This window comes from Falco biarmicus, chromosome 15 (assembly GCF_023638135.1).
Source record: "Falco biarmicus isolate bFalBia1 chromosome 15, bFalBia1.pri, whole genome shotgun sequence".
NCBI classification, from domain to species: Eukaryota; Metazoa; Chordata; class Aves; order Falconiformes; family Falconidae; genus Falco; species Falco biarmicus.
This window is the reverse complement of record NC_079302.1, coordinates 12,997,996-13,025,728: the sequence shown is the minus strand read 5'-3', so window position 1 is coordinate 13,025,728 and position 27,733 is coordinate 12,997,996. Positions and strand designations below refer to the sequence as shown.

The 27,733-nt window shown below is 39.3% G+C and overlaps 2 protein-coding genes across 6 annotated transcripts in view; both read left to right on the top strand.

The window, feature by feature from the left end:
- The first annotated feature begins 1,456 nt into the window (after positions 1-1,456).
- On the top strand, positions 1,457-24,118 carry ZNF507 (zinc finger protein 507). Of its 3 annotated transcripts, XM_056360796.1 has the most exons (8): positions 1,462-1,510; positions 2,375-2,510; positions 5,016-7,147; positions 8,299-8,404; positions 13,977-14,091; positions 16,417-16,521; positions 19,762-19,896; positions 20,031-24,118. In XM_056360796.1, exons 3-8 carry the CDS (start codon positions 5,021-5,023, stop codon positions 20,392-20,394), a joined length of 2,952 nt encoding a protein of 983 aa, XP_056216771.1. In that variant the 5' UTR covers positions 1,462-1,510; positions 2,375-2,510; positions 5,016-5,020; the 3' UTR covers positions 20,395-24,118. The 3 variants fall into 3 exon arrangements, with proteins under 3 accessions (XP_056216772.1, XP_056216771.1, XP_056216773.1); XM_056360797.1 differs by lacking the exon at positions 2,375-2,510 and having other exon boundaries at positions 1,457-1,510; XM_056360798.1 differs by lacking the exon at positions 16,417-16,521.
- Positions 24,119-26,125: 2,007 nt separating this feature from the next.
- DPY19L3 (dpy-19 like C-mannosyltransferase 3) overlaps positions 26,126-27,733 on the top strand; it is a 37,581-nt gene continuing 35,973 nt past the window's right edge. The window contains exon 1 of one of the 3 annotated variants that reach the window (XM_056360638.1): positions 26,126-26,333. The gene's annotated coding sequence lies outside the window, so the exon portion shown is untranslated. Of the gene's footprint in view, positions 26,334-26,385; positions 26,976-27,733 lie in introns of those variants that run through there. The other 2 variants (XM_056360636.1, XM_056360637.1) reach the window with 2 other exon arrangements.

The window sequence follows — 27,733 nt, the reverse complement described above, 5'->3', positions numbered from 1 at the left end:
AATGACATTTCTGTGAAAAGGCTCCATTTAATATGGCAGAAAAGGTGAAACACACTGCTATTGTTATTACTACTACTACATTTGACTACTTTAAAAAAAAATGAAATGTCATTTAGTAGGTGTTAAGACAGATTGTATCCTGGCATTTCCCCTGAAGCAATGTCTTTTTTAAAAAAGCCTTACTAAAATTATCTTACAAAAGTTATCTTACCAAGTCACAGACTGTAGGATAAGCTTTGAAGTGTCTTAAAACTTAACACAATTAAATAGAGCTTCATAATTCAAGGAACTGAAGCAACAATGCAAAATTAGAGATTAAATAATGCCTATTGAAAGGATGGCTAAATCCATCTCTTGAGTAACACCTGATTTACCAGTATTTCAAACACATCTCCTACCTCTATGAAACAATACACAGTTATTTACAAAACTCCCAGCTGGGGGAGGAAGTAAACTTGCAAAAAGTTGCTACAATTGTACCAAGTCCCCCCCAAATTCAGCTGTAGACCCACACACCTGAATGCACCTCAAGGCTTTTTCGAAGAATGAACATTAGATTTCACTCACCCTCACCCAGCCGGGAACCACTGCTGAAACTCATTATCCCTCTGTCTTTTCAGTTTATATGAAATACCTCATAAATTCACAGCACATAACGTTCCTGACACATAGCTCCTAAGGTCGCCCATGACATACCACATACGCTCTCGACTCCACATTCCTGCTAATATTTTTTTTTTTAATTGCTAAACTTTCTTGTCAGTTCTCTGCAGTTTACTCTTGGAAACATTTGCATCCATTTGCCAGTTTAGACCCAAAACGTGGTGGTCACTGTGGTGTTGTGTGAGTTTTTTGTTCGGTTGGGGTCTTTTTGAAGCACGGGTGTCTACCAGTTGAAAACAGTGCTGAAAGGAAACACTTTTTGGGAGAGCCTACACCATTTCGTGAAGGGCATCGCGCTGCCTGGCGTGGCACGGGGTACAGCGATACTGAGGAACCGCTGGCTGGCACAGACACGGTGCCGCAGCTGCAAGGTAAACACCCAGTATTTTGAGATTTGGGACAAAACCACCAGCTCAAGAGCCGTCAGGAGCGGTGGTGCGTTGCTGTTGTGGCTCCGCGCTGAGTGGAAATATGAGTTAAGACGATAAACGTGTCGATGGAGCCACCTCAACCTGCAGCGCCCAGGCAGGAGGCCGGTGGAAGCCGCCTGTGAGAGGGCCAGGGGAGCACAGCCGCCCCGCCGCATGGCTCCCGCCCGCCTTCGCGCTGCAGCCAGCGTGGAGGGAAGGGCCCGGCAGCGGGGCGGCAGCGGCCCGGGGGCCTGGCGCGACGGGCGCCGCGGCGGCGGCCGGGCGGGCTGCCGGGCGGTGGGGGCCGCGCTCGTCTCCGTGGCAACGGCGCGGAGGCGGCGGCGCGGCGGCAGCGTCCACCCGCCGGTCACCTGACCCGAGCCCGCGGGTCACGTGATACGGTCTCCATCGTCGCCATCTTGAAGCGGTGGCCGGGGGTGAGGAAAAAAAAAATTTTTTTTTCTTCTTTATTGAAAGCCAGGTAAAAATCAGAGGCGGGCCCTCGGCGCCGCCGGGGCGAGCGGGCGGTGGCCGGCCGGCCGGCAGGTAGGGCGCGGGGCGCGGTGGCGGGCAGGCCCCGGGCCGGCATGCCGCAGCCCATGTGCGGAGCCGCCGGCGGCTGCGGCTCCCGGCGGCGCCTTCCCCGGGCCGGGCCCAGGCCGTGGCCGCCTCCCTCCTCTTCCTACCGCACCGCCCCCCCCCCGGCAAGCCAGAATCCCCGCGGCTCGCCCGCCGGCGCGGCGGGTGCTGCTCAGAGCCCAGCCGGTAGCGCCGAGCGCGCTGCTTGAAGGCCGCGCCGGCGGCACCTGCCTGATGTACAGCGGGGGCGGCCCCGCGGGAGGGGGAACCTCGGAGCGGGGTCCGGCGGATCCGCGGCCAGACGTGCCCGAGTAGCAGTCCCGGGGCAGGGCCCGCGCCGGCGGGGGCGGCAGCTGGCAGCCCCAGCTCCTGCTGGAGAAGTTTCCCTGCCCTCAGGAGCCGCGATGCCACCAGACCGGCCTGCCCGGTGAGGCGGTTGTGCAACGCGGTGGTTGGCTTTTCCCCGACCCGGGGCGCTTCACCCTGGCTCTGCCCCCCTGGGTGTCTGACGCGGGCGGAGCGGGCAGCTCCAAGGCAAGAGGCGCTGCCCTCTGCTCCGGATCTTGGCCCTTGGCACCCCCAGACCCTGCACCTTAATTACTGTGTAAGCGGCACCCGCTGGCACAGCCGTTTGCCCGACTGAAGTTTTATGAGATTGAGGCGTCTTTGTGCTTCGTGAAAGTAATGTAGTTACTAAAACTCAATATTTGTACAATTCTTAGCCCTTTAAAAAACAAAGTCTGCAGCAGTAAGCGCTACAGCTACTCTAAACAAAGAATGATGTAACACATACATACCATAGTTACACCTGTGGTAACTTCCAGCAGCTACAAGCATCCCAGATCGATGCATCTGAAGGTACACGCTCTGTTTTCATTTTTGACATAGCAATAGTACGTGGCAGCGTACTTCTTTTAGGGTCAGACAGACCATACGATATTTCATCTTGGTTTCTGTGCTGCTTTCAGATGAAAAAGAGGAAATATTTGTCTACTTAGCATCACTTACAAAGTTTTAAAAGTACTAAGTATAAAGTAGCACCATGGGCTTATAATTTTCCTTAACTCATTCTCAAATTGAAAATATTTCAAGTAGACATTATTCCTTTGACTACTTCATGTAATGTTACATTTGCTTTCAGGGGAAAAAGCACATTTGTTTACTTTTCATAATGGTTTTTGAACATATTATAGCCAGTATGAAACAAAAGCGAAGTATTTTTGTATAACTGAATAGGATAGTTTTCAAATAACAGCCTTAAGCTTCTTTTAAGTTAATGCATAATCAGAGATATTACATGAAAGGGGTATAATTTTTCCTAGCCACATAGACCAGTTAGTCATTCAATGTACTGTGCCAAACGCGTAACAGAAACAGAAGCAGAATATGCACATCAACATGTCTATTGTTTTATGTTTTAAAAGTTAAATACTTGGATGTTTCACTATAAGTCTATGGACACATGCATTGATTCCTGTTAATAAGATGATACTGAACTTGAATTAAATAAGCTGGCTATTTGGTATACTCTTATGTAAAATGATACTTTTTTTGTTTAAATATTATTTAATTTCTGTCTCCTACAATTGATCTACTATTGCAGCGCAGTATTGATCATTTTTAATCTGTTTACATAGATCCAGCTAAAGTCATAAGGCCTTAAGTAGCTTAGTTTTCTAGTTATCATGGATCCAACTGCTCTATGGCTTTATTTATAAACAATTTTATTAAATTTTTCAATTTTAATGTAGGTTATAAGCATTGCCAAGTAAATAATCTTCAAACTAACACTGAAAAATAGTAACATTGAAGGGAGTAGTCTTGTGTTCCTTAATGATTCAGAATTCACAAATACTGATGCATTTTCAATTTGAAATATTTTACATAAGCATATTAGTGGTGGACTTGGCAGTGCTAGGTTTATAGTTGGACTGGATGATCTTTTCCAACCTAAATGATTCTGTGATTCTGAGAGGTGTGAGTGATACTAACATAGCTAATATTGATAGTTCTGATGATAACCTGAATTGTAAGTTGAATGGCAAATAAAGGTAATTTGAATAGTTCTGCCCAGAATTTTTTTTGTAGAGGGAAAGGGGCACCACAGAACCCACTCTTATATGTCTGTTCATTGTATCGCTGTATACTGAATCTGTAAGTAGAAAAGAATGAATTTCATGGTTCTTTAGGACCAGTTCTGGAAGTTCTGGTTTGGCCTATGTATCTTTCTGGGGAAAAAAAACCCCAATAATAAATAATCCACATTAAAGAACTTGGGATACATTTTCAAAGATGACTGACAAAAGAAATACCTGGCATCTCTTTATTGTCAAGGTTTTGTTATATATAGTATATAAAAATACATATTGTGTATAAAATATATGTGTGTATATATAGTGGAACTCAAATAGGTTATTTTTAGCTATTTTTTCAGAAGTAAATTTCACTGTAAGACTTCTTGTCCAACTCCTCCACCCCTCACCCCACAGCTCTGCCCACATCACAAAGTATGTTTTCATGTAAATTTATATATATTGGCTTCTAACTTAACCTCCAATAGTACCACGTTATTGCCTGTGGTTTATGGTTAGACATGTTTAAAGGAAGTGTAAGTGGAAGTAGTTATTGCCTTTAGCATTCCCTCAAAACAGAAAAAAATTACTCTCTATAACTTTAGTACCAATTGATTTTCCCTATAATTAAGGAATTGTAGAAAAAGCTACAATTAGTAGCTTTTCTAGAAAATGACATTTATAATAAGTATGATTTGACATGTGAATGGTCTTTAATATAGTCATAGTGAAATGACTAATGTAAGTAAATACCAGAATTACTTTCTTTTCCTAACATTTCAGGGAAAAAAATTACTTATTTTTGTAAATTATGTTGTTGCAAATTGTCATGTGCTTTAGGAGACATTAGTGTATCAGAGTAAGTACGTTTGAATACATTTTCATATTATATCATGGTTTTTAAATGTAAATATGCCAGTTACTATTGATTGGTATATTTAAGTGTCTAGCATTCAAACTGTGGTCCTTGTAAAGAAAAAGATAATAGCTGTAACAATGCTAATCAGCCTGTATTTGACAAATATATATCTTGCCCTTGTACAACTTGGAGTCAGGCTGTTACAGGCTCTCATGGAATTAATCTGTCCAGCTGTATTGAATAGCATCTATGCTATCCACTAAATGTCCTCAAAATCTTTGGCTATTTATATGGCCGTTCTGGCAGGTTTTATTAAATCAGTGGCATTAGGCATCCATATTTAGCAGAGGGAGAAATCTAAATAGGACTGGGTTGTATTTTTATGATTGTGCATGTATAAATATTAATTTTTTATAAACCCCTTTCTCCTAGGTATTATGGAAGAAGGAAGCAGTGTTGCAGTATTGATGCCAAATATTGGGGAACAGGAAGCTGTGCTGATTTCTGAAACAGTCATTGGCCCAACACTGCAGAACAGTGAAAATCAGAGAAAATGTAAAACTGATCCACTAATCCATGTCATCCAGAAACTAAGCAAAATAGTGGAAAGTGAGAAGTCACAAAGATGCCTTTTAATAGGGAAAAAACGTTCCCATCCTAATGCTTCTGCACAGTCTTTTGATGCAGATGATCTTTCTGAAATCCCGGCTAAAGCAATTGAGCTATCTGTTATTGCTACTAAAAAGACTGAAGAGTTACAAGCAGATTATTTTGTGACTGAATGTCTTCCACAAAGCAAAAAAAAAGTGACATGCTACCAGTGTAGTCTATGTAAATTTCTATCACCTTCTCTCTTGACACTACAAGAGCATATAAAACAACATGGGCAGAAAAATGAAGTGATACTAATGTGCTCAGAATGTCATTTTGCTTCCAAAAGCCAAGAAGAACTTGAATCCCATTTCCAAAATTACCACGAGAGTGATGGTAAAAACAGCATCCAGACAAAAGTGCAGCAATGTGTAAATGTCGCAAGTTCGGTTTTGCAAGGGCCAGTGGAAGGAAGTGTCAAATCAGGGACTGATCAGGCAGGAAATCTGGACTGTAAAGATGTGACTCAGTCTACTAATATGCCTGAAATGGGTAGGAGAAAATGGTATACTTACGAGCAGTATGGCATGTACCGCTGTTTAATTTGTCGGTACACCTGTGGACAGCAAAGAATGTTGAAAACACATGCTTGGAAACATGCGGGTGAGGTTGATTGCTCCTATCCTATCTTTGAGGAAGAAAATGAAACTGCCAGCTTGTCAGAGACAGTAGTAACTCACACACCTCATAGCATGGATACAGTTGTTCTTTCTTTGGAAAACAGTGAACTTGATATCCATAGTGAACCGTCTCTTCAACTTCAGATTTGCAATTCTGAGCAACTGTCTTGTAAATCACCAGTAGGAACAAATGTAAAAGAGGAAGGGATGTTAAATCAGTCTGTAGTGCATTCTCCTACTACAGAGGTTTTAGAGGAGACTGTATCAGATACGGAACAGGATAATATGATAACTGATAGCCTACTTTCATCAGCACAGAAAATCATCAATTGTAGTCCAAATAAAAAGGGTCACGTTAATGTAATAGTAGAGCGCTTGCCAGGTGCTGAGGAAAGTATCTTACAAAAGCCTTTTTTGATGGACACTGACACTGAAACAGAAAAAAAATTGATCTCAGAGGAGTCCCGTGTTACTTGTGAAGAACCTGATGAAGTTTACTGTTCAGATGAAATTCAAGAAGTAATAATAGGATGGAATAATACCGAGAAGAAAGATAATGAATTAAGCTCTAATAAAAATGTGACAACTGATGAAAATGTGCCTCCTGCACGAAGAAGGACAAATTCAGAGTCTTTACGACTACACTCATTAGCTGCAGAAGCTCTTGTTACAATGCCTATCAGAGCTGCAGAGCTAACAAGGTCTAGCTTCATGACTCTGACTGGAGAAGATGCTGTGGATGCAGGTGCAGGACAGGGAGAAGCTGATGGCCCATGCATGGCTCATTCTAAAGTGGTATCCTCACTGAAGAGTCCTTCAGAGGAGTTTAGTGGCTTAAACCAAAGTGAATGTGCAATAGTTGAGATACAGAAAGAAAGGCCAGAGTTATCAGAAGCGCCAATTAAAATGGGCATCAGTATGTCACTACTTACTGTCATTGAAAAACTGAAGGAGAGGACGGATCAGAATGCTTCTGATGATGACATTTTGAAAGAATTACAAGACAACGCACAATGCCAAAATGCAAATGATGCAAATATTACTGGGAGTAACCTAGTAGAATATATACCTAATGTAGATCGACCCTACCGCTGTCGCCTCTGCCATTATAGCAGCGGTAATAAGGGCTACATAAAACAACATTTGAGAGTCCATCGTCAGAGGCAGCCATACCAGTGCCCTATCTGTGAACACATTGCTGACAATAGTAAGGATTTAGAGAGCCACATGATCAACCACTGTAAAACAAGAATGTATCAATGCAAGCAATGTGAAGAATCCTTTCATTATAAGGTAAAAGTTCTTTCCTGTGCCTGTCTGTAATGGCTAAGTAACCTATTTTGTTACTTTTTTAATAACTGGTAATCCCTCTTTCTAACTTAATTCAGTCTGACATCCTGGCTTCATTGTTTTTACAATTGGGGATTATTACCAGCAGCACTTTCCATATATACAGTTCAGCTGTAATTACTCTGCTTTACCCACTGAAGTAAACTTGCTTCCTCACCTGTGTTACCATCCTGAGAACCATCTTATGGACATATTAATGTCATGTTGTTTTTCTGCCCACATGTAGAAATTCCATTCAGGAAGAAATTAAAGCATCAGAGAACTTAATAGTTGAAACTTTAAAAGAATGCTCAAACATGCTTGCGAGTTGTGAGTGTGTGCAAAAGTAATCATGGCATTTGGGGGTAACATGGGACACTATGAAGCAGAAATTCTTTCCTTTTTTTCCTCTGTTGTTGTGTTGATCTGGATGTTCTGTAGGACTTGGATCTGAGGGATTACACACCAGAGCAGAATAATGTCCTCTCCCATTTTTATAGTCACTAGTTCAAGCATTAGTGCTGGTGAATGTGTTCCTGTGTATGCAGTTCAGTACTTAGATAGCATCAGTATCCAGCTGTGCAACTGAAACTCTTTCTAGGCAATGGTAGCACAAATTCTGCCATATTTACTTCTGTTTAGTCCTAGTTTGAAAAACTGTACAGGTAGGGTGGCAGAAGGATCTCTTTCCTCCCCAAGCAAGTAGAAACAGGTATAATGTATTCTTAAGTCACTGGGTAATATGAAAATTGAGTCAATTTTCACAGAAGCCATCCTTTAACGTCTAATCTAATAGTGCTTTTGGAGCATAATAATTTTGGAGGAAGAACTGTTTGCTACTTGTCTGTGGGAATGGGGAAAGAAGGAAGTTTGTTTTTTAAATAAACACAAATCATATAATCCTCTCAGTCGCTGTCATTAATTCTTCATGTTATTAAATAGTGTGATTTACTTTGTTTCTAGTAAAATTATCTGAGGGCTAATCTTTATATACACATAAAATTTGTAACAGTTGTTATTAAAACTTGAGTAACAATGTCACAAAGTATTGCAATATTTGAAGTGAACAGTGTAAATTTGTAGTGTGTGTTTAAATGTGGGAATTGTTTTTTCAGAGCCAACTGCGAAATCATGAAAGAGAACAACACAGTCTTCCAGATATCTTTTCAACAGCTACATCTAACAAAGTAATAGTTTCCAACGAGGTAGATGAAAGAGAAGGTACTGTTTATATTTACACTTGAAATTACTGAGAGTCACTCATAACATTACTTCTTTTTGCTCTATTTGTGTAAAACTGGTTTTAAGATCTAGTTCATGCTGAAGTGTTTTCATGCCTGTTCATAACCTTAAATTTATGTTCTTTCCAGAATGAAAAACTTACCATAGTCAGTTTTGAGATACCTTACTGACATTTATTGGTAGGCGAGACGTTTTTAGCCCCTGTAATTGGACCTTGTGTTTCTTCTTAAGAAAAAATGACTGGTGAGGAGTATTCCTCTGAATTTTTAAGAAAAAAAAAAAAATCCCCTCTTCAACAGCTACAGTATTTTCCAAATCACCTACAATAAACAGAAGGAAGCCTTTTTTTAAACACACTGTGGTAATGTAGTTTGCTGTCAGCATACACATACAATACCATCCGTTCTGTGTTTAGAAATTTCCGATTAATTATGGTAATGTCCAAAATGAGTCACTTGTTTTAGCCCTAGAGAGGCCAGTGTAAGGCATTCCAGAAATTCAACCAGTATCTGTAATAGTTTCCAGGGTAACTGTAGGTATGCATTTCCTAAATGTCTGTTTAACTGTGTATCTGCTTATAATTTAATAGTGTTTGTTTTAAAAACAACAACAACAAAACCCAAATACTTGATGTGTTAAGGTAGTGAAATAGGAAGAAATAGCCAAATGTTGACATTTAGGAAAAAATGTCGTCTCAAAATCCTTTGAGTATCCTGGAGGCCTGATATTTATTATTGCAGCTTGAATGCGTCCTCTTCTTTGGTGAGTTTAAGTTACTGAAAATATTTACAGCATTTTTATTCTGAAGGCAACATAGTAATTGTTAGTATTTTGCAAGCACTGTGGAAAAATCCTAGTAATTATATCACCTCTGAACAACTGTGGGGTGAAGTATTTCCTTTTTGTGCATATACCTCTGTTCTGTCCTAACTATGTTTGTTTAGATAGCAAAAGGTGCACTATAATAGTACTTAGAATGCAGCTGAAATTTCTAGGTTCAACTCTCACCTGTACAGCTGATCAGTGAGTGCAAAAATAGTCGTTGAAATTGATGCTGCTGTGTGTGGAAAAAGGTACTAACCAGTGTGAGCCGGGCTGGATGACTTCAACCAGTAATGATTTGTCCAAAAGCAACATGGTACATGTCAGAATAGAATGAGCTCCTTAACTCATAGCCTCTTTTTCTGGCTTTCAGTACACAAGTTAGAAATTTAAAAGTGAATTACCTTATCAGCCTCAGGTAGAATGACCCTTCCCAGCTCCTTTTTGCTCTCATCAGTGCAGAAAGCATTTAAATTCAGGAAATTGATCTGCAGTGCTTATTACACCCCTAAGACCTAAGCCTGAGAGAGCCATCTGAAGTCAGGGAGAGACAGGAAAAAGGCTAGGGAGTGTCTGCTGGTAGTTGGGGATGTTCCTTCCCCATTAAGTAGTGGGGTTTTTCTTCAGAAGAAATTGCAAAAATGTTTCTACAGAAGTGATAGGAAGTAAAACATTGTTAGTTTAGCTGGTTACAAATACCTAGGATCACAACTTGAACTATTACTTCTGACAATGTTTTGTTTTAAACCAGTACTTGTAAAGATGTCATAATACAGGAATAACTACCTTGCAACACGTGAAACGTCAGATTTTGGGGAATACTGTACCTTTTGAGCTCAAGTCCTGTTAAGGTGACTGAAAACCAAGATGTCTATCGCTTTTGAAAACAGTATGTTTTAATAAGGTGGTTTTACAGTTTATATTCTGATCTTGTAACTTAATCTCCATGAAAGAGGAGCCCTTGTTTGAGAAAAATGCCTGCTTTCAATTTAATTACTTTTGAGATTTTTTGGTTAAATATTTTTTGCTCATTATTATCTTATAGAAGTGTTATAGCCATGCACTTTAATTGATTGTTTACCCCACATGAAATTTAGTGATGTGGCTTGAATGAAAACAGTTCTTTTAAACTTTTATTAACTCATCCTGTGGAATGCTTAAATTATTTCAGAACCAATTTATAATCAAATTGCAACACCACTGCAGTACAGCAATCTCTTGTCAAACAGATGTCATCCCTATAAAGAGACACAAAACAAAGAAGTTTATGGCATAGCATCTGTTTATGTGAAAGATGCCTGAGCTGGAACAGTTTCATTTCTTGCTTATGAAATAGTTAGCCCTAAAAGTCTCTTTATTCATCATGGTTGTACAATAAATTAAAAGGAAGCATTATGAGACTGGATATGATCGGATTGTAAATGTCTAATAATGAAGGAATAGGATAATAAGCAGCATTACAGGAGCACCTGTTACTGCTGCTAGAACAAAGATCTGTCATTTCCATGTTTGCTTTTAAGAGACCTGATATCTTCCATCCAGAAAGCAAAAAAGGCCCCAAACCCAGAAGAAATAAGCCAGTGGAGGGAGTGGGGGACATGACTGCTGTTTTGCAACAGCAAGAGATTATATGATGTATTATAATTCATATGTATTTTGTTGAAGGAATAAATATAAAGTGGTGATTAGTATAAATAATTGCTCCTGTGTGCGTGCTACTGGGTGGTTAGTCACAACTGTGTAATAGATAATATCTTTACATAATGCTTTAAAAAATCTCATTAGATACTGTTTGTTTTAAGTTGCCTGCCCAATAAAATACCAGATTCGTAACAGAAAATACATTTAGAAGCAGTTTATTCTAAAGCTGCAGGATTTCAGATGGAAAACCCATTCAAACACCAATGCAATAGCTTAACCTTCACACAACCCCTGTTCTCCCACAGATCTGCAGCTCAGTGGCTTTGTACTCATTTGAGGTCTTCTCCATAAATGTGCATTCATTGAAGAATAATTGTAGAAATATAAATTCCAAACTCTCCAAGTGTATAATCAAGATTGTTTTGATAGTTTACATTACAGGGGGAAAAAATATATAATTTTTGTTCTATGAGCCTATCGTAGGAAAAAATGTGATATATTTTACTTCGACTTCTGAAGAGTGCCTGTAAAATATTACTTCCATATCTTCATAAGAATGCTAGGAGTGAGCTCTGTGTCATGTTTTAACAGAAAAAATACAAAATATTTTTTCTGTTATCTTGGTACACACAGAAATATTTAAATTTTATTTCAGACTGTATTTGGATTGCTATCTTAAGACATACTATATATTCTTCAGAATAACCCTCTGGGGGTTATCAGCCCTACCTAATTACTTTGCATCTTAAACCAAAAGTGCTGAATTTTGGAGTGAAAGTTTAATTAGTGGTAAATTTCCCTCACTTAAAGTTAGCTGTGTGACTGTATTCCTCAGAATAACATATCTAAAACTTTTTTTGACATAAATTCATTGCCCACCTGTGGGGAAAAAATAGCAAAGAGAAAAGGTGAAATTCCATTTTGGATGACTCATTCTACTGGCTTATTCTGAAATGTTTCCTTAAGAGTTTTACCTTAAAGATTCTTAATTGTTGCTTTGATAATGGAAAAATTCAGTCAGGGTTTATAGAGTCCAGCATCATCAAGAGGAAACTCCAGAACAAAATTATCTTTACAAAATCTGTTCAGTATTTTGGACTCAGGAGATGGAGCTTCTGTTTTCAAGGTAAACTCTATAGTTCCTCCTGAGTTCAGTCAGCTTGTCTCATTCCTCCCTTCTTTAGCTAAAAAGAATTGGATTCAAGGAGATGGTAGAGGAGGGGTTTTCAGTCAGTTTTTCTTACTCCAAACTGGAGAGAGGTTCATGGTATTTGGACCTAAGCAAGAGATGTGTCTTAAAAGTCTACTTTCTATCTTTTTGGACAGTCACTTCAAATTTCAAGCTTGTTTGTCTTCTCAAACTGCAAGTTGGAACAGTGGCAGACAGACCCTCCTCTCAGTGTGACATGGACCTTCACTGCTCTTGACCTTGACAAACCTTTAACAGAATTCTTCAGGATTCAGAACAGAGGGTTCCCATTTGGGAAATTAGAACTTAGATTTTTTTAGAGAGGGGAGTTATTTCTGGTTTGAGGAGGAACTGGGAGGCCTGGGAAGTAGATCGCTTTCTGATATTATCAGAGCACTTAAGGCAATATCTACTGAAAAACATCCAGCTAATACACCTTTTTCCATTCCACCTAGGATCTTCTGCTGTACCCTACTGGTAGTAAACCCGTTCACAACACAAACTAATGATTTTTTTCTGCTAGAGACGTGTTTCATACAAGCAAGAAGAGTTGCTGAAGTCTGTTCTTGCAAGATTTGAGCTTTACTTTGTCTCCCACACATTATTTATTGAATTGTATATTCATCTGCCTTTGTGGGTGTACTTCAGTAATGATCCTTACCCACCAGAGAAATTCTTTAAGGATCTGTATCAGAGTTTCTTCAAAGCCCATGTACGTAACTGAGAAACATGGCTTGACTGTTCAGCCAGCTAATAAGAATGTGATGTAAAGATAAAATGAACTTGAGCACCCTACTTGCACGTGGAAATAAAAGAAAAAAGTAGAATTATACAAGCTAGTGAAGAGGTTAGATGCTGAAAGTAAACCCCTTTATTTCCGTTTGAGTTTTTTTGTTTTGGTTTGGGGTTTTTTTGTTTGTTTGGGTTTTTTGGCACTAGTACTGATTTAAACAGCTCCAACCTTGGTGTCTCTTCGTGATTTTGCTATTCCCTCATTTGGGGAGTGCATGAAGGCTGCATGATAGGCTGGAATGGAAAAACAACTTATATAAAAAATACCATCCCTCTTCCCAAATGTTAATATTTTAACCCAAATCAGTTCCATTATTCAGTAAGGGAGCAGGAATAGGGCTGTTTAAGTCTACACACTTACATCTCAAAAATACTCAAACTGTGCACTTCCAGGCACACATTTTCCTATGTTAAATCAGTCATTAGCCTTTGTCTCTGCAACTATTAATTTTTCAAGAGTTTCTTTCATTCTGGAAAGAAAAAATGATTTATTTTTTTTTTTACAACTGCTTTTTAGTCATTTGGAGAAGTTCCAAATTATTTCTTAACACATCTGATCGGTATCTGTTTGTTTTACCATCTCAGATCCTTCTGAAAGTATGAGTGGATTGGATGATAAAGAGAATGTAGATGCTTCAGAAGGCCTTTTGCTTTCCTTACCTATATTTGCCAGTTTGAAACTTGTCCTTTCTCAGTGCTCATCGTTTCCTTTGATTTGATCCATTCCACAAAGCAGTGAAACTGTTGCGTTCAGCAGTTCCCACATTTTATCACCTTTTGCTGTAACACAGAATTTTAACCCAACTGCAGGAAGAAGGGAAGTCTGCATAGACAGAAAGAATAGGTTTTCTTAAAATTTTAGTAATTCCAGTAAAAGGTAAGGGGAATACAGAACGGCATGTTAAATAAACTACACCTTTATTATCTCTGTGTCCATTGTCATTTTGCTCAAAATACTTTAATAAAAGTATTAAATATTTACAGCTATTTAGAAGTATTACTTTAAAACGTTAATTTATGTTTCGTAATTCAATTGTGCTGAAATTATCTGAGGACTCCTTACAATGCTGAATGCAACTCTAAAATAATGGATATTGTTCCATATAGGAAATAAGTCTTCAGTTCAGAAGCTGTATAGATGTGATGTATGCGACTACACAAGCACAACTTATGTTGGTGTACGAAATCACAGACGAATTCATAACTCAGATAAGCCATATAGGTAAGTGTCTCAATATGCCTGGTTTACTTAATTTAAAAGGATACTTAATTGCTCATGCATTTTTGAAGATAATGTTAAAGAATTCCAATTACATAATTTTACTGCAAATTTGAAGTAGCCACGCTTGCTGGTTGACTCAAACTATGCAATTAAGATTTGCTAACTTTTCCAGGATGCATCTTTTGCTGTAATAGTCTACTGCTTGTTTTGTTTGAAGCATTCAGATGCGGAAAGAGAAATGATTACATTTTAATATTGAACTTTGGCCAACAGTAATAATATATTTCTTGAACTCCATGCACACTTAAGTTCATTTTGGATTTGCTTTAGTGCATGTTCTCCATTGTCATATTGCTACTTTGCACATTGGCTGCTACAGTGTGGCAAAATTCTGCCCTTTGTCTTGTCACCAGTCCCCTCATCTTTCTCACAGGTTTCAAACCATATTAACACAACCACTTAGAATCAGATCTTATAACTTTTCTACAAGGGAGTTATATGGTTTTCTGTAGAAACTTTGATATATAAAATCACAGGTAATAGTATAGCTCAGGTCCCCAGCAGAAAAATAAATCATGCATTTTTCTATTGGTTCCTGCATAAATTCCTGCAAATTCAATCTATGCTCATTCAGTGTGGATCTCTGTCCCTCTCTAGTGGCTGGAAAGTAGATCTGTGTTAATAAAATTTTTGAGCTAATGTACTTCTATGTTTTTAATACAAATTTTGAAAACTCAACACCTTGAAATGCTGAGCACAGCCAAGGAAGGACTTTCTCTTTTGGATAAACAAACACGGAAGACGTGTTTTATTTTGATTTGTGTATTATAGTGATATCCCATAACACTAGCAAAAATTTGCAAGAAGAGCAAATGTGGAATACAAATAGATTATTTTTTTTCTCCTCAGAATCTTCCCTATTGCTGTTATTTGTAACTTAGTGGGGCTGGAACAGCAGATACTGTAGAGGGTCTTGTATATGGTAGTTTTCTGAATTGGTGTTAGGCAGCCTGTTTGATTTAGGTACCCTTGAAAATTTTCCATTGGTGATATAGACTGTTCCATACTAAATGTAAGCCCACTGAGCTGGCTTGCTTTTCTGATTATTTTTTCATAAGTCACTTAGACAAATCGGCAGACTTGATAGGATGCTTAAGCCACAGCCTAAAAACCATAAGGTTCCAGTATTCATAGCATTTCTCCTTCTGAAACATGTATTCCTCAAGCCTTTCATAGTATCATATAGCAACCTACTATACTGCTGTCTTATTTATAGCGGTAAACATATTTTATTATTTGTTCAACAAAAATTGCTGGAAATTAAACTGTATAGCCCTCAGTGATGCATTTTTGTAGATTTGATACCTTCTGGATTTTAATCGTGCACAATTAAGTCCTTTCAAAAATCAAGTGAGTAATCTCAAGTTAAGTAGCCTGCAGTCTTGAACTCTTTCACACCATAGACCAGACTTAGTAAATATTGGACATTTTACCATTTCAGAAAAAAGAAACAACTGAAGTCCCTAACAAATATGCAGAATTCTAGCTGAACTTGATGGCTACTGTTTCATTATGTTATATGCATGAAGCTTGTGTGGTAGTATATTGGTATTTATGGGTAGCATAGTATTTGTGTAATACTTCAGGATCTAAATCCGTGGATCTAAATCTAGATCCAGCCTGACTGTTTTATTATTGGTTTTGTACAAAAATATTGTCACAGAAGTAAAAAAAAAAAAATTTAAACAGCATGGTGTGACATCCTTAGGGCACTTGAATCTAAACGTGTTGATCTTATCCCTGACTTCTGTATCAGATACAATGCTCTGAAACTTAGACGTTTTATTACTAAATAGATAGTTTGGCTTTTAAACAAACATGGGTGTTGCTTTAAGTAGAACATTTATTCTTGAGGAACAAGACTCACTTCTAAATACACTATGTCCCCTATAGCTCTTATGGTCATATTCCACCTTTGCATAACATATCCAAGCAACTTGCATCAGGGCTGCTTCACTTCAAGTGCATCCATCTCCCTTGTACTTCATGTTGCTTACCAGTGCTTAGAGGTGCACAAGATAGGTGTCAGGAAGGAACAGAGTCCATGTGCCTAGTGATTCTTGCTCAAAAGTGGAGGCTTTTTTGGGCTGCAAGTGATTCTCATGGTCCAAAAAATGAAACAATGTCATCACTTGGACTTCTGTAAATATTGCTAGTTTTTAACTGTAGTCTTTCCAGATAGCTTTGCTTTCTCATAGATTTTTATTTCTGGAATAGTGTTAGCAGTTAATTGTCAGATTAGTTTACTTGTTGTTGTCTCTTTAGATGTCAAGTATGTGACTTCGCCACCACAAATATGAATAGCTTGAAATGCCATATGAGGCGCCACCCCCAGGAGCATCAGGCAGTGCAGCTAATGGAACAGTACAAGTATGTAACAGTTCTAATTTGGCAAAACGCTGTGATAGTAGTGATTTTGCTATGTTAAGATACAAAGCAGGGTTCATATTCTGTTCTCTTCCCTCCTAGATTCATTCTTTGTTCCAGTGACTTTTTTTTCTTCTTTTTTTTTTTTTTTTTTTTTTTTTTGAGAGAGAGAGAGAGAAGGAGATTTGATGTGGCATCCCCAGGTGATGTTTATGCTAGCTAATTAAATGCATCCATGACCTCCCTTTGGTACAGTATTCAGCTTTTTCTATCCAGGATGCAGTGGTTGCATATAAACTGCCTATTGCAAGTAGTTTCTGGACCGTGTTAATTGCCAGAGCGTGCCTGGAATTGTTTGGGAGGATGCAAGTGCCAAAACCATGCCAGGAGCACCTCTAACATTTAACGTTATAGACTGTTGAATTCCAGTACCCAGGAATGTTCTCTGACTTTGTTTAATATCCTAGTCTAGGCATGGCCTTTGCATATACATGTTAGTTAGAATCTAGATTGGCATCACGCTGCCCTAGTTAAGAATTAGTATGACTAGTCGTTACATTTAAGTGATAAGTGTTCTTTATAGTCTGTCCATAGGTATGTGTGTTCTATATATATACACACACATATATGAGAAAATTGGCATAAATACATGCAATTGTTTACTACTAATTTGCAACAAAAAATAAAAGCTGAGAAAGGAAAGAGAATGAGGAATGTTCTGAATGTTTCTTTCTGGAAGATTTTACAGACAATAGGAAGAATCTAAATAAATTACATTCAGATAAGGGTTTCTTCTCAAGAAAATGGGCTTCTACAACTTCAGAGTCCTTCCACTGCATTTTTCCTCCAAAATTTTTTCTAGCCACATTAAGTTCTATTTTCTCTGCTGTCATACTTCATACAGTATTGTTGAGTGCTCTTAGTATTACCAAAGATTACTGAAAACCTCCACACTTTGGTCCCTGCATCCCCGAGGAAGCAGTCTATCAAGAGCTGCAAGATAATTGTTTCCTCAGTAGATCAATTTAGGATACACTTGAAGAGTAAATTTTAATAATTCAACACAGGTCAACCAGCAGGGCAAATCATGCTATAGAATTAAAAGAGTTCTACTGCTAAACTCAGTGGTAAATAATTTTGTTTCTCTGGGAATGTCTTGCATATACAGTAACTATACATTAAGTACATGATCATAAAGGGCAGGCAGTGCATCATGCTAAAAGCTGTTGAGTTTCTGTGTCTTTGATTTGAACTGAATGCTAAAGCAGTCAACAGCACTTGGCTCATGACACTGTTCTCAGCAAAGTAAATCTGATTAGTAAATCACCCAAGTAAATTAATGTACTTCAAAAAATGAGACTGTAATTAAAAGGGGGTAAAAACAAACACTGAATTCTTGCTACATTCACCGTGTTACCAACCCACTGACCAAACTGTGTTAATGGCACAGGAAAATAATACATATAATAAGACTAGTGGAATACATGTGTGTATAGAATGGAATTAAGATTATTTGCTGATCTTTGTGTTTTGCAAAAAAATATTTTCACCTAATTTTATCTACAAATTAACTATAAGGTCTGCCTTTTATCTTATTTTTAATGATGTCATTAATTTGTAACAGCCTTATTAGAAATGTTAAGATTCTCAGCCCGAGTGTGAACTTGCCTATATTTGAAAGCATCCGTTTTCTTTATAAGGCTTCAAATTAGAAGGAAAAGAGAAAAATAGGATAGTACATTCCAAATCAAGTAACAGAGAAAAGTGAGCTAGAAGGATACGCTGCTTGTTCCCCAGCAAGACAGAGTTATGTTGCTGCATGAGCAAGGTAACGTACCATGCCTTCACCTAACTTGTCAGGGTTGTGCTGTTCTTCACCGTCTTCTGCTGACCAGAACTAGTTTCCTATATATGATTATTTGGAAGGCATTTAAGGACTGTATCCTGCTGTCATTAAGAGAAGTTGTAAAACCATACTGAATTGTATGTATAACACAGTTTTATATAGGCCTTCTCATGGTTCCAGGTTATATTTCTGAAAAGGTCTTAAAAATTTACAAAAACTTATTAGTATAGTAGTCATTTTAACAGATGCATCATAGTGTAACATACCGGGATCACATTGCTTGAGCAAAAAACATCGTGCTCTCATTGACATAGACTGAGGTGCATTCCCAGCTATTCACTAGAACAAGGTCACCTTCAGTTGACCCTGGTCTTTTCCATGTGATTTGAGAAACTGAAGACTTCCAAAGTAGCAGGTAGCTAAGTAAAGTAGGTTCCTCGTCCAATAGACAAGGAGCTACGCTGTCTTTACCATGAGTACTGTTCTGCTCTGGAGTAGTGTCATGCAGTATCACTCATCTCTTTCATGCAGAGGTGACTAATTTATCATCTTAGAAAACACTTCTAAAAAAACTTCTTCTGTTGTATGTTCATGTATGAAAAAAGTCCTATGGGATTTGATCAGTCCTGAGTTATCTGTGTCTGTAAGACACTACGTCTCTATGTAAATAGGGCACGTTCTTCAAGGTTTTTTCTTTACTGTGTAAGGCGCTGTTTTATAGGGAAACAGATTATTTAGTCTTGTGTTACCCAAGCTGATGGAAAACTCTATGGACAAAATTCTCACCTGTCTAAATCTCAACCTGTGAATATATTCAGAATCGAACTGGACACTGCTGTTGGCAACCTGCTGTAGGTGATCCTGCTTGCGCAGGTGGATTGGACTAGGTGATTTCAAGAGATCACTTCCAACTTCAACAATTCTGTGATCCTTAAATAAACTAATATATACTACACCAGAAAACTTTGTTAGCTCAATTAAAATTATCAGTGCTAACTACAGAGCTCCTGTGTGGTTCAGAGCAATGGCAAAAAGAGCTGCCTACCGGCCTGCCATGTGCCACACCAATGAACTCCATGTTTCTGCAGTTGTCAGAACTACTGCATTTTTGCAGTACTTAAACAATTTTAACAGGCCAAACAGATAAGATTTTAATACAGTTCTTCAAGAAGTCAGAAAAAGCAAAGTCAAAAATTCTCAGACCCTAAAGATAGTCTTACATTTCAGGATGAAACTTTGCAAACTAACTTGACTTAGTTACGAAAAGGAAAAGAGGGACCAAGAAGACAATTGACATGTATCTCTTTACTTATCCTTTTGGAAGAACTAATCCATTACTAAACAAATAAAATTTAACTTCTAAATGTTTTTCTTTTTCATTCTCCACTTTTTCCTAGATGTTCTCTCTGTGGATATGTCTGCAGCCATCCTCCATCCCTGAAGTCCCACATGTGGAAACATGCAAGTGACCAAAATTATAACTATGAACAAGTGAACAAGGCCATTAATGATGCAATTTCACAAAGCAGCAGGTATGTCTGATTTACTTTCAAGCCCTATCATCTAGAATTTTCAAGGGACCCAACTCTGATCCAAAATAAAGTTCCTGTCAAAAAGCAACAACTCTAAGTTTTTATATTTATTTCGGTTTTTATTATTATTTCAGGTTTCAAGGACAGCTTCCTGACAAAACCTTATTAGAAGGCACAGATGAAAGTACGGTACCTATACTAGGAAGTTCAGACAACTTGGTGTCTTTTACAGAGTCTATTAACCAGACTACAAATGAAATTTCAGGTTCTGATGAAAATGAAAAACCTAACTTGATGAATACCTCATGCAGTTTAGAAAAGAACTCCACTCTACCCTATCTTGGCACAGAATATTGTGTTCTTCTCTTCTGCTGCTGCATTTGTGGTTTTGAGTCTACCAACAAAGAAAATCTGCTGGATCATATGAAAGAACATGAGGGTGAAATCATAAACATCATTCTAAATAAGGACCACAGCACAACTCAGAGCACAAACTAGGTGAAGCAGTAAGTTAAAGTGAGGGTTTCCTGGAGTGAATATTTTCTTTCTTTGTTAATTTTTGCCTGAGAAGCTTTCTAAGGAGAAGAATTGCAAGGAAAATTTGATTTCCCATGGTGAGTCTTTGTTTCAGTAGGAGTACAAAATTTTAACCAGGGACCGATGAATCATTTAAGAGATAAATATGAGTGGGGAAGATCCTTTTTAACCTGTTCTTTCTCTTTATGGTGCCAAGAATGTAGAATTGTTGGGGTTTTCTTTTATTGTCAGGTACTAGTCAGTAATAATGCATTAGCACCGTACGTTAAAACCCAAAGGTATGAAAGCTTTGTATCAATTGAAAAGCTTTTTTCCACCTCCCTCTTTGTTGTTATCCAAGTATTTCAGCAAAGAATTTTTTTACCCTCTTTTTTGTGAAACTGGCAACAGACCAGATAAAAATTTTAAACTATGATCTCCTAAACCCCACTGCGTGGATTCTGGAAGGATTCTGAAGGGCATGTGTGTGCTTGCATGCAGACATAGGTGTTTCATTTTTTCCGATCTATTTTTAAGGCCTTACAAACTCCAAGTTGTCCTTCAACAAAGACTGCTATCTTTTCTCTTGATTTAGAGCACCAGGAGCTGAGAAGCCTAGAAGCATTTTGCTAATAACTTTATCTGATTGGATCCTAACTAAAAAAATTATACTTTTTGGAATGATAGTGTGTAAAAGATCCTTTATAATGATGACCTACTGTTTCTTAATGGTTTTCTTGACACATTCGGCAGAAGTATTTAAAAAAAAAAAAAAAAAAAAAAAAAGCAAGCTTATCATATGTCACTTTTAATTTGTGGTGATTACTTTTGCAGTATATATGAGCAGTGTTTTTTAATGAGAACAAGATATTAACAGTAATCACCACAAAGTGATGTAGATTAAAACTTTGTAGATTGCTAAAGGTGTAGGTGAGCCCGAAGTGGGATTTTGAGAAATGCCTACGTGCTTTGGAGTTCTTTGAAATCCCACTGGCTGTCTAAAATCCTCACTTGTCTGGCAGAGCTGTAACTGTAGAAATAATTCACTGAAAGATACAGTAATCTTCCTGTAGAAAATCATATTTTTTAAAAAAAGGCTAACTGTATTTTAAGCGAAAATTTATCCAGTCACTTGTAGAATAAATTTTACTAGTGCATATAATAGGGATTCATAAAGGGAATTAGGGATTACTTTGTTTTCTGAGGAACGCATAGAAAACTCCCTTTTAAAGCCTTTAGCTTCTAAAATTACAGTGCCTTTTTTTTCTTTTACAGTTACAGCAGTTTGCAGTACAAGACATTAATCTATGTATCATTTCAGAATATTATCATACTGGCTAATTACTGGCAACTTTGTTGAGGTTATTTGTAAAAGTTGGCTCCTTAAGTTGTTTGAAATATATGCTTCAACCAAGTGAAGTAGTAGCACTTCCAAAGAAGCCCTTTAGCAGCTAGATTTAAACTTTCTAGTTCAGGTATGTATTTCTGCTTTTGAAAAATGGCAGATGTACAGAAGCATGCCTAGTTCCTGACATGGGGATGGAGTTACCTGATTTTTAGTAGCTCACTACTTTAAAAATGACTTACTCTTAGAAAAACAGTATTTTACAGTTATTTTATTTACACTTTAGTTTCTGCTAGCAGAAATAAGCTACAACTGTAAATCTAAGAAGGTGGCATATGTAGTGTACAGTCTATTGCACTATCGCTGACTAGAAGTGGCAAACAGAAGAGCAAGTCGTTACAACTTTAGGAACCAGCACAAAATCTAAAGGCCCAGGGGTAAAGGCACTAGGATTTCAAATACATTTGATGATTTTTGTTTTCATGTGATTTCCTCCATTTGATTTGTTATTCTGGGTTAAGTATCTATTATTTTGTTTATAAATTAGATAGCAGAAAGTACACCTTTTACTTTAAAAATTGGTCAGGGTATAATATCAAAGCATTTTTGTGTCAGATATTTGAGATATTTTAAATACATATGTGAAGAAAGTATACATTCTTTTCAGTTAAAAGTTATTTTTCATATTCCTACAGATGGATTTTACGTTTGAAAAACATGATTTATTGACATGATCTCAAATTCAGTTAGAGATAGTGAACTTTTAATGGGTTATTCATGCCGTCTTAGAGATAGTAAACTTTTAATGGGTTATTAATACGGTGTTATTGACACCAATACTTTACCTTCAATATAGAATTCATGTGAAAAGATTACATTATCTGGAATATATCTCAACTTTCTCATTCAGGGATCCCATTTGTTGAAAAAAAATTAAAGGTACAATGAGATCCATAGTAAAGGTAACCTACCAGTCAGTATCCACAGAAACAGTATTTTGCCACATTGTTATTTTTGTGTAAAGGGATTATTATTTTAAAATTGCTCAGCTAGTGAAAGATAGAAAGGTGAAAAACTTGCATTCATAAGCTAAGGAGGAGATGGCAGTGAAGTAAGACTTAAATTTAAAAGCAAGTAACCTTGAATCTAAATTAACAATTGTGGTGTATGTGCAAGCCACGTTTGCAGCATCCAGCATAATGCACCAGGACTCACTGTAATGGGATTACTAAACAGGATGCATCTATTCACAGTTGTTCTTTGCCATCTTGTTCCTTTTTTTTCTCCATGTGTTCCTATAAAATAGTAGAAAGTTAGTTGCCTCTAAAAACCATTATCAATCCTAACAAATGCCAGCAAATAATTCTTTCCCATATGCACAGATTTTTTAAATTTTTTTTAACTGTTTTCATGCTGCTTGCCATTAGTTACCCACTCACAACTCCCATGAACTTTATCAGAAGTTCTGCATGTGAAGTTAATTATAGACTTAGTTTTTCTGAAAGCAAATTATTCCTCAGGTTATCTGCTTTAGAAAGTGTATGGTTGGCTTGATTGCATGTTATGTAAGGGGTTTTAAGCACATTTCAAAGTCACTAACACTGCAGTCTTCCCCTTTCTTTAAGCTTTTAAAATACTTTTCAATCTTCTGTCACAGCACTATCAGATGATCAGCTATTCACTTGCTGTTTGTTTAAATTAGATTTTATTCTGCAATACGATCTGTAACTTGCAGCTTTGTTTTAAATGCCTGTACTTCTACTAAAGAGAAAACTTCATTTGTACTAGGCTGTACTGATAAGTAGGTGCATATTTCATCTTTCCGATTTATGCTTGGCCTGGGAAAATAGAGTGGGATTCAGTCAGAGTTATTGTATTTTCCTCTTTCAGAAGCCCTTATTTAATCATTTTTAAAAATGTACAGTTGGTGCTCAAAGTAACATTTGTTAAGATATATTTAATAGAAATTTACATTTGCATTTGATATTCATGGACATGGGTACATGTATTTTTTTAAGAAAAGGTATTGTAACACTATGGCACTGCTTTTCTAGCCAAAGTATAAAAAATTTAGAAAACTGACATGTAAAGACTGCAGTTAATTCTGATACTGTATCTTATTAAATAGGATGACTGTCATTTTATAAAATTATCCAGCACATTAAGCTGCATGCCTTAAGCTCTCTCTAGGATTGTGTTCCTGATAGACGACTGTTTGGAACTATGAAGCAAAGTCTGTAGTACTACTTTAACTACCTTCTGAAATACTGTACAATGTTAGAATAATTTATTTTGCTTTACAGGAGTTTGTCACGTATTGACTTTAATATTGTATTTTGGTAATAAACTTTTTTTGTTAAACACTTTAGTCACTTTTATTTGACCTGTATAAAATATGAATATGGAAGATTCAAACATTGAACTAATGTTCAGAGATTTGGGAATCTGTTTAAATCAGAAAGTATCTGAAATATTTCACTGCCATTTCTCACTCTTGTGTCAAGTTATTACAGTTTTAATACTGTTAATACAAGTTTTATAGAAGTAACTGTAGCGGTGAAATATGAGACTATTAAGTCAAAATATTTGTAAGCCTTTATGCAGTTATGATGGGACATGCTGAAGGACAGAACTGCACTTTCAAAATCCGTAATGAAGCTAGCAGGAATTTTTTCCCTAATTTAAATGGAGTGAAAGCCTTATGCAGCTTTTATTCAGGTAAGTGATTGACTCTTCTTTATCCATCACATAAGCTAAAACATACCTTGCAACCTAATCTTTAATATATAGCATATTTCTTGGCTTTGCTGAGCTTTTCTTCCCATCTTTTTGTTTGTTTGGTTTTTTATTTGGGGGGGGGGGGAGGGGGCGGGGGGGAAGTCAAACTCAGTTGCTGCTGCTGGCCAAGGAGAGAAAAGAGAAAGTACTGCCAGAGTATCCATTGCTGGTATTATCATGGTTTACATCTACATAAACAGGCAATCTTTTTTCATTTTGTTGTTGTTATTATAGCCCTGGGCCAAATACGGTGAAGTAAGAAAAGCTGGAACTACAAATGGGTTTAGTTGCAATGCTACAGAATGCTGTACCGCGCAGCTTTTTCACATTTTCTCTAATGCAAAACCTGAGAAAAAAAGTCCCTGTGGCGTAGGATGTGGCATGCAGGTATTACCCTGTTCACCGGGCTAGAATACTTTGCTTGCTTCAGCTTAATGCAGCAGAAGAGCCTTGTCAGAAGCCCCCCCCCATAAATAACCTGGTCATGTGGGATCCACCTGATACCCCAAGACACCTTATCACCTTCCCTGCTTACGAGCACTGGCCAGCCCAGCACAGGGCTGCAGCTGCCCAGGGAAAGGGCACCGTGCCCGCTACTGGAAGTTGCAGCTTTTGCAGAAAGGGGACTGGACACACAGCTTGCTGGGATAGAGCTGCACTGACCTAACGTCTGATGATTGTAACGCTCCTGGGAATTAGGAGAATAGGGGGTAGAGCCCTGCCACACAGGTAGGATTTGAATCACTGTCCTGTATCTTTGGCACATATTTATGGACAGAATTATTGCAGAAAAGTTAACGCACCGTGCTACTGGGGTTCTTTGCAATCCCTTCTAGGCATGTTTGGAAAAGAGCTGTCACTCGGAGCCACTCAGAAAGTGAAACGCTATTACATACTGACTTCACCCAATATTACCTAGGTTTAAAAAAAAAACAAAAACACAGAATTGGTAAAACTAAGATGGTTTTGCCCAAAAGCAAAAGTTGACATGTTGATAAAGGCTTTATGGGGAATTTTTTTTCTAAAATAACTATCTTGAAAGACACTACAAATAAAATTTACAGTAAAGAGTTAGTGTGTGGGTAGGTTGTCCCTGTGCAGTAGGAAACAGTCCAGTGCTGCAGTTTTCTGCTAGACAGGTAAAGGTCTTCCCCTCACACCACCACCACCACCACCCCCCGGCACGTTGGTGCTGCAGTTGATCAATAACTAGTGGTGCTTATAATGGATTGAACACAAAACAGACCTGTGCCGTTTGGGATTCTAATTTTCAGAAATCACTTAACATGTACCTGGAACTGCATCTACTTGGGGGGGTAGGGGTACACACACGACGACACCATCACTAACATATAAATCCTACGCCCCTGTTTTAAAAAAGCACCTTCCCCGCCCGCCCCAGCGCCGACATTTCAACCACGTTAGCCCCTCTGGGGGCAGCCAGGGCCGGCCTGCGGAGCGGGGCTGTAGCCGTCCCCTCCCCGCCAGCAGCGGCGGAGCCCGAGCTCGCCGCGGACGGTGCCGCCCCGCCGCCGCCGCTCAGCCCGCCCCCTGCCCGAGGCCCGCGGCTCCTCCCCGCCCGGGCCTCCCCGTGCGGCGGCGGCTGCCTGCCCACTGCCCACCGCCCCGGCTGCCGCAGCCCCTCCGCCGCGCCTGGCACGGCCGAACAAAAGGCGCCGCGCCCGCCCCCGCCCTTTCCCCTCCTGGCGGCCGGGCGCGGCCGGCTCCGCGCAGGCAGCGCCGGTACGAGAAGCCGCCGCCCCGCTGCAGCAACCCGCAGCCCTCGGAGCGCCGGCAGGTATCGGCCTCGCCTGGGGGGGGCGGAGGGGAAGGGGAGGAGGCGGGCGGGCCGCCGTCAAGCGGGCCGAGCCGGGCCGGGCCGCGCAGGCCGCAGCGAGGCGCGGCGGCGGAAAGGCGGCGCTGTGTGGAGCTGCCCGCGCCCCGTGGGGCCTGCCCCGGCCCGGGGAGCAGCGGCCCCAGGCCCGCTCCTCCTGTCTCCCTTTCTCGCCTTGCCCGGCCTCCGGGGCCGCTTTCCTCTCCGCTCCCGGCCGCCCTCTCGCCTGCCCGCCGCGCTGCCCTGCCGCCACCGGTGTTCGAGGCCCCTGTCGTGCCCCCTGGGCCGGCAGCGCAGAGCCTGCCCCCGCCGCCCCAGGCCTCGCCTCGCCTCTGGCAGCTGCGGGGCCGGGCTGGGCCCGCTCCCCCCGGGCGCCCCGTCGAGGCTTTCCCCCGTGTGGCGGGCAGAGCCGTTCCCCTCGGCGCAGCGCTGAGGAGAGCCGGCTGAGGCGGCCGGTGCGGGGAAGGAGCGTGGCTGCGGTGACTGTCTTGCCTCTGTTAATTAGTTGTCGGGTTTTCTACACACCAGCTATTTAAAAACAGCTTGGATATATGCTCCCATAGTTCCCTCCGTGTGTTTTCCCAGGCGTGTGGGGAAAAGGTGAAGGTAATTCCCTGCAGAAGCTTTAAAACGACAAAGTTGTGCAGTTGAGGTGCATTTCTTAGGTCATTACCGGTCGGTTATACTAGTGGTGACACAAATACCAGTGTTTCTGCTCTGGGGATGGTAGCAGATTGGGGCATTCAGGATGGGACATAATTAATTTCCAAGCATGGAATGGAAGGTTGAAGCGGGTTTGTTTGTGGACCCTCCTCCCGGAACAGAGAGAGCTCCTGGGAATTGACGGGGAATGACAAGCTGCTCTTCTTTCTGTCTTTTGTAGTGTTCTCAGGTTTCATGGTGCTTTACAAACCTAAAACATAAGGATTTTTTTGTTTTAATGCTGTCTCTCTAGGTTTTCATAACACAATTTCTCTGACATAATTTTTGCATCTCATGGTCCCCTTTTTCAGGATTTCCTGAAAGCCAAGATTCAGGCAACTGGCTTTCTATTTTAGGTGCCCAACTAAAATACCCTAAAAGGACTAATTTTTCGTTGAAGGGCTTACACTTTTTCAGAGTGGAGCCTGGTGGGCATTTTGAGTCAAGGGCCAAAAGCAAGGGCAGCTAAAGTAATTAATCATTCTGAAAACCTGTGCAAGAGTATGTAAAATTGTGAACTTTTAAGTCTTTACAAATCTAAAACAATATTTTTTCTATGCTTTCATTTGCACTCCAAGTTGTGCAGATTTAAAAATCTTGAATTTTTGTAAGACGACACTTCGGTTTAGTTCTGTAAGTCAAAGTGATAGCAGTAAAATACG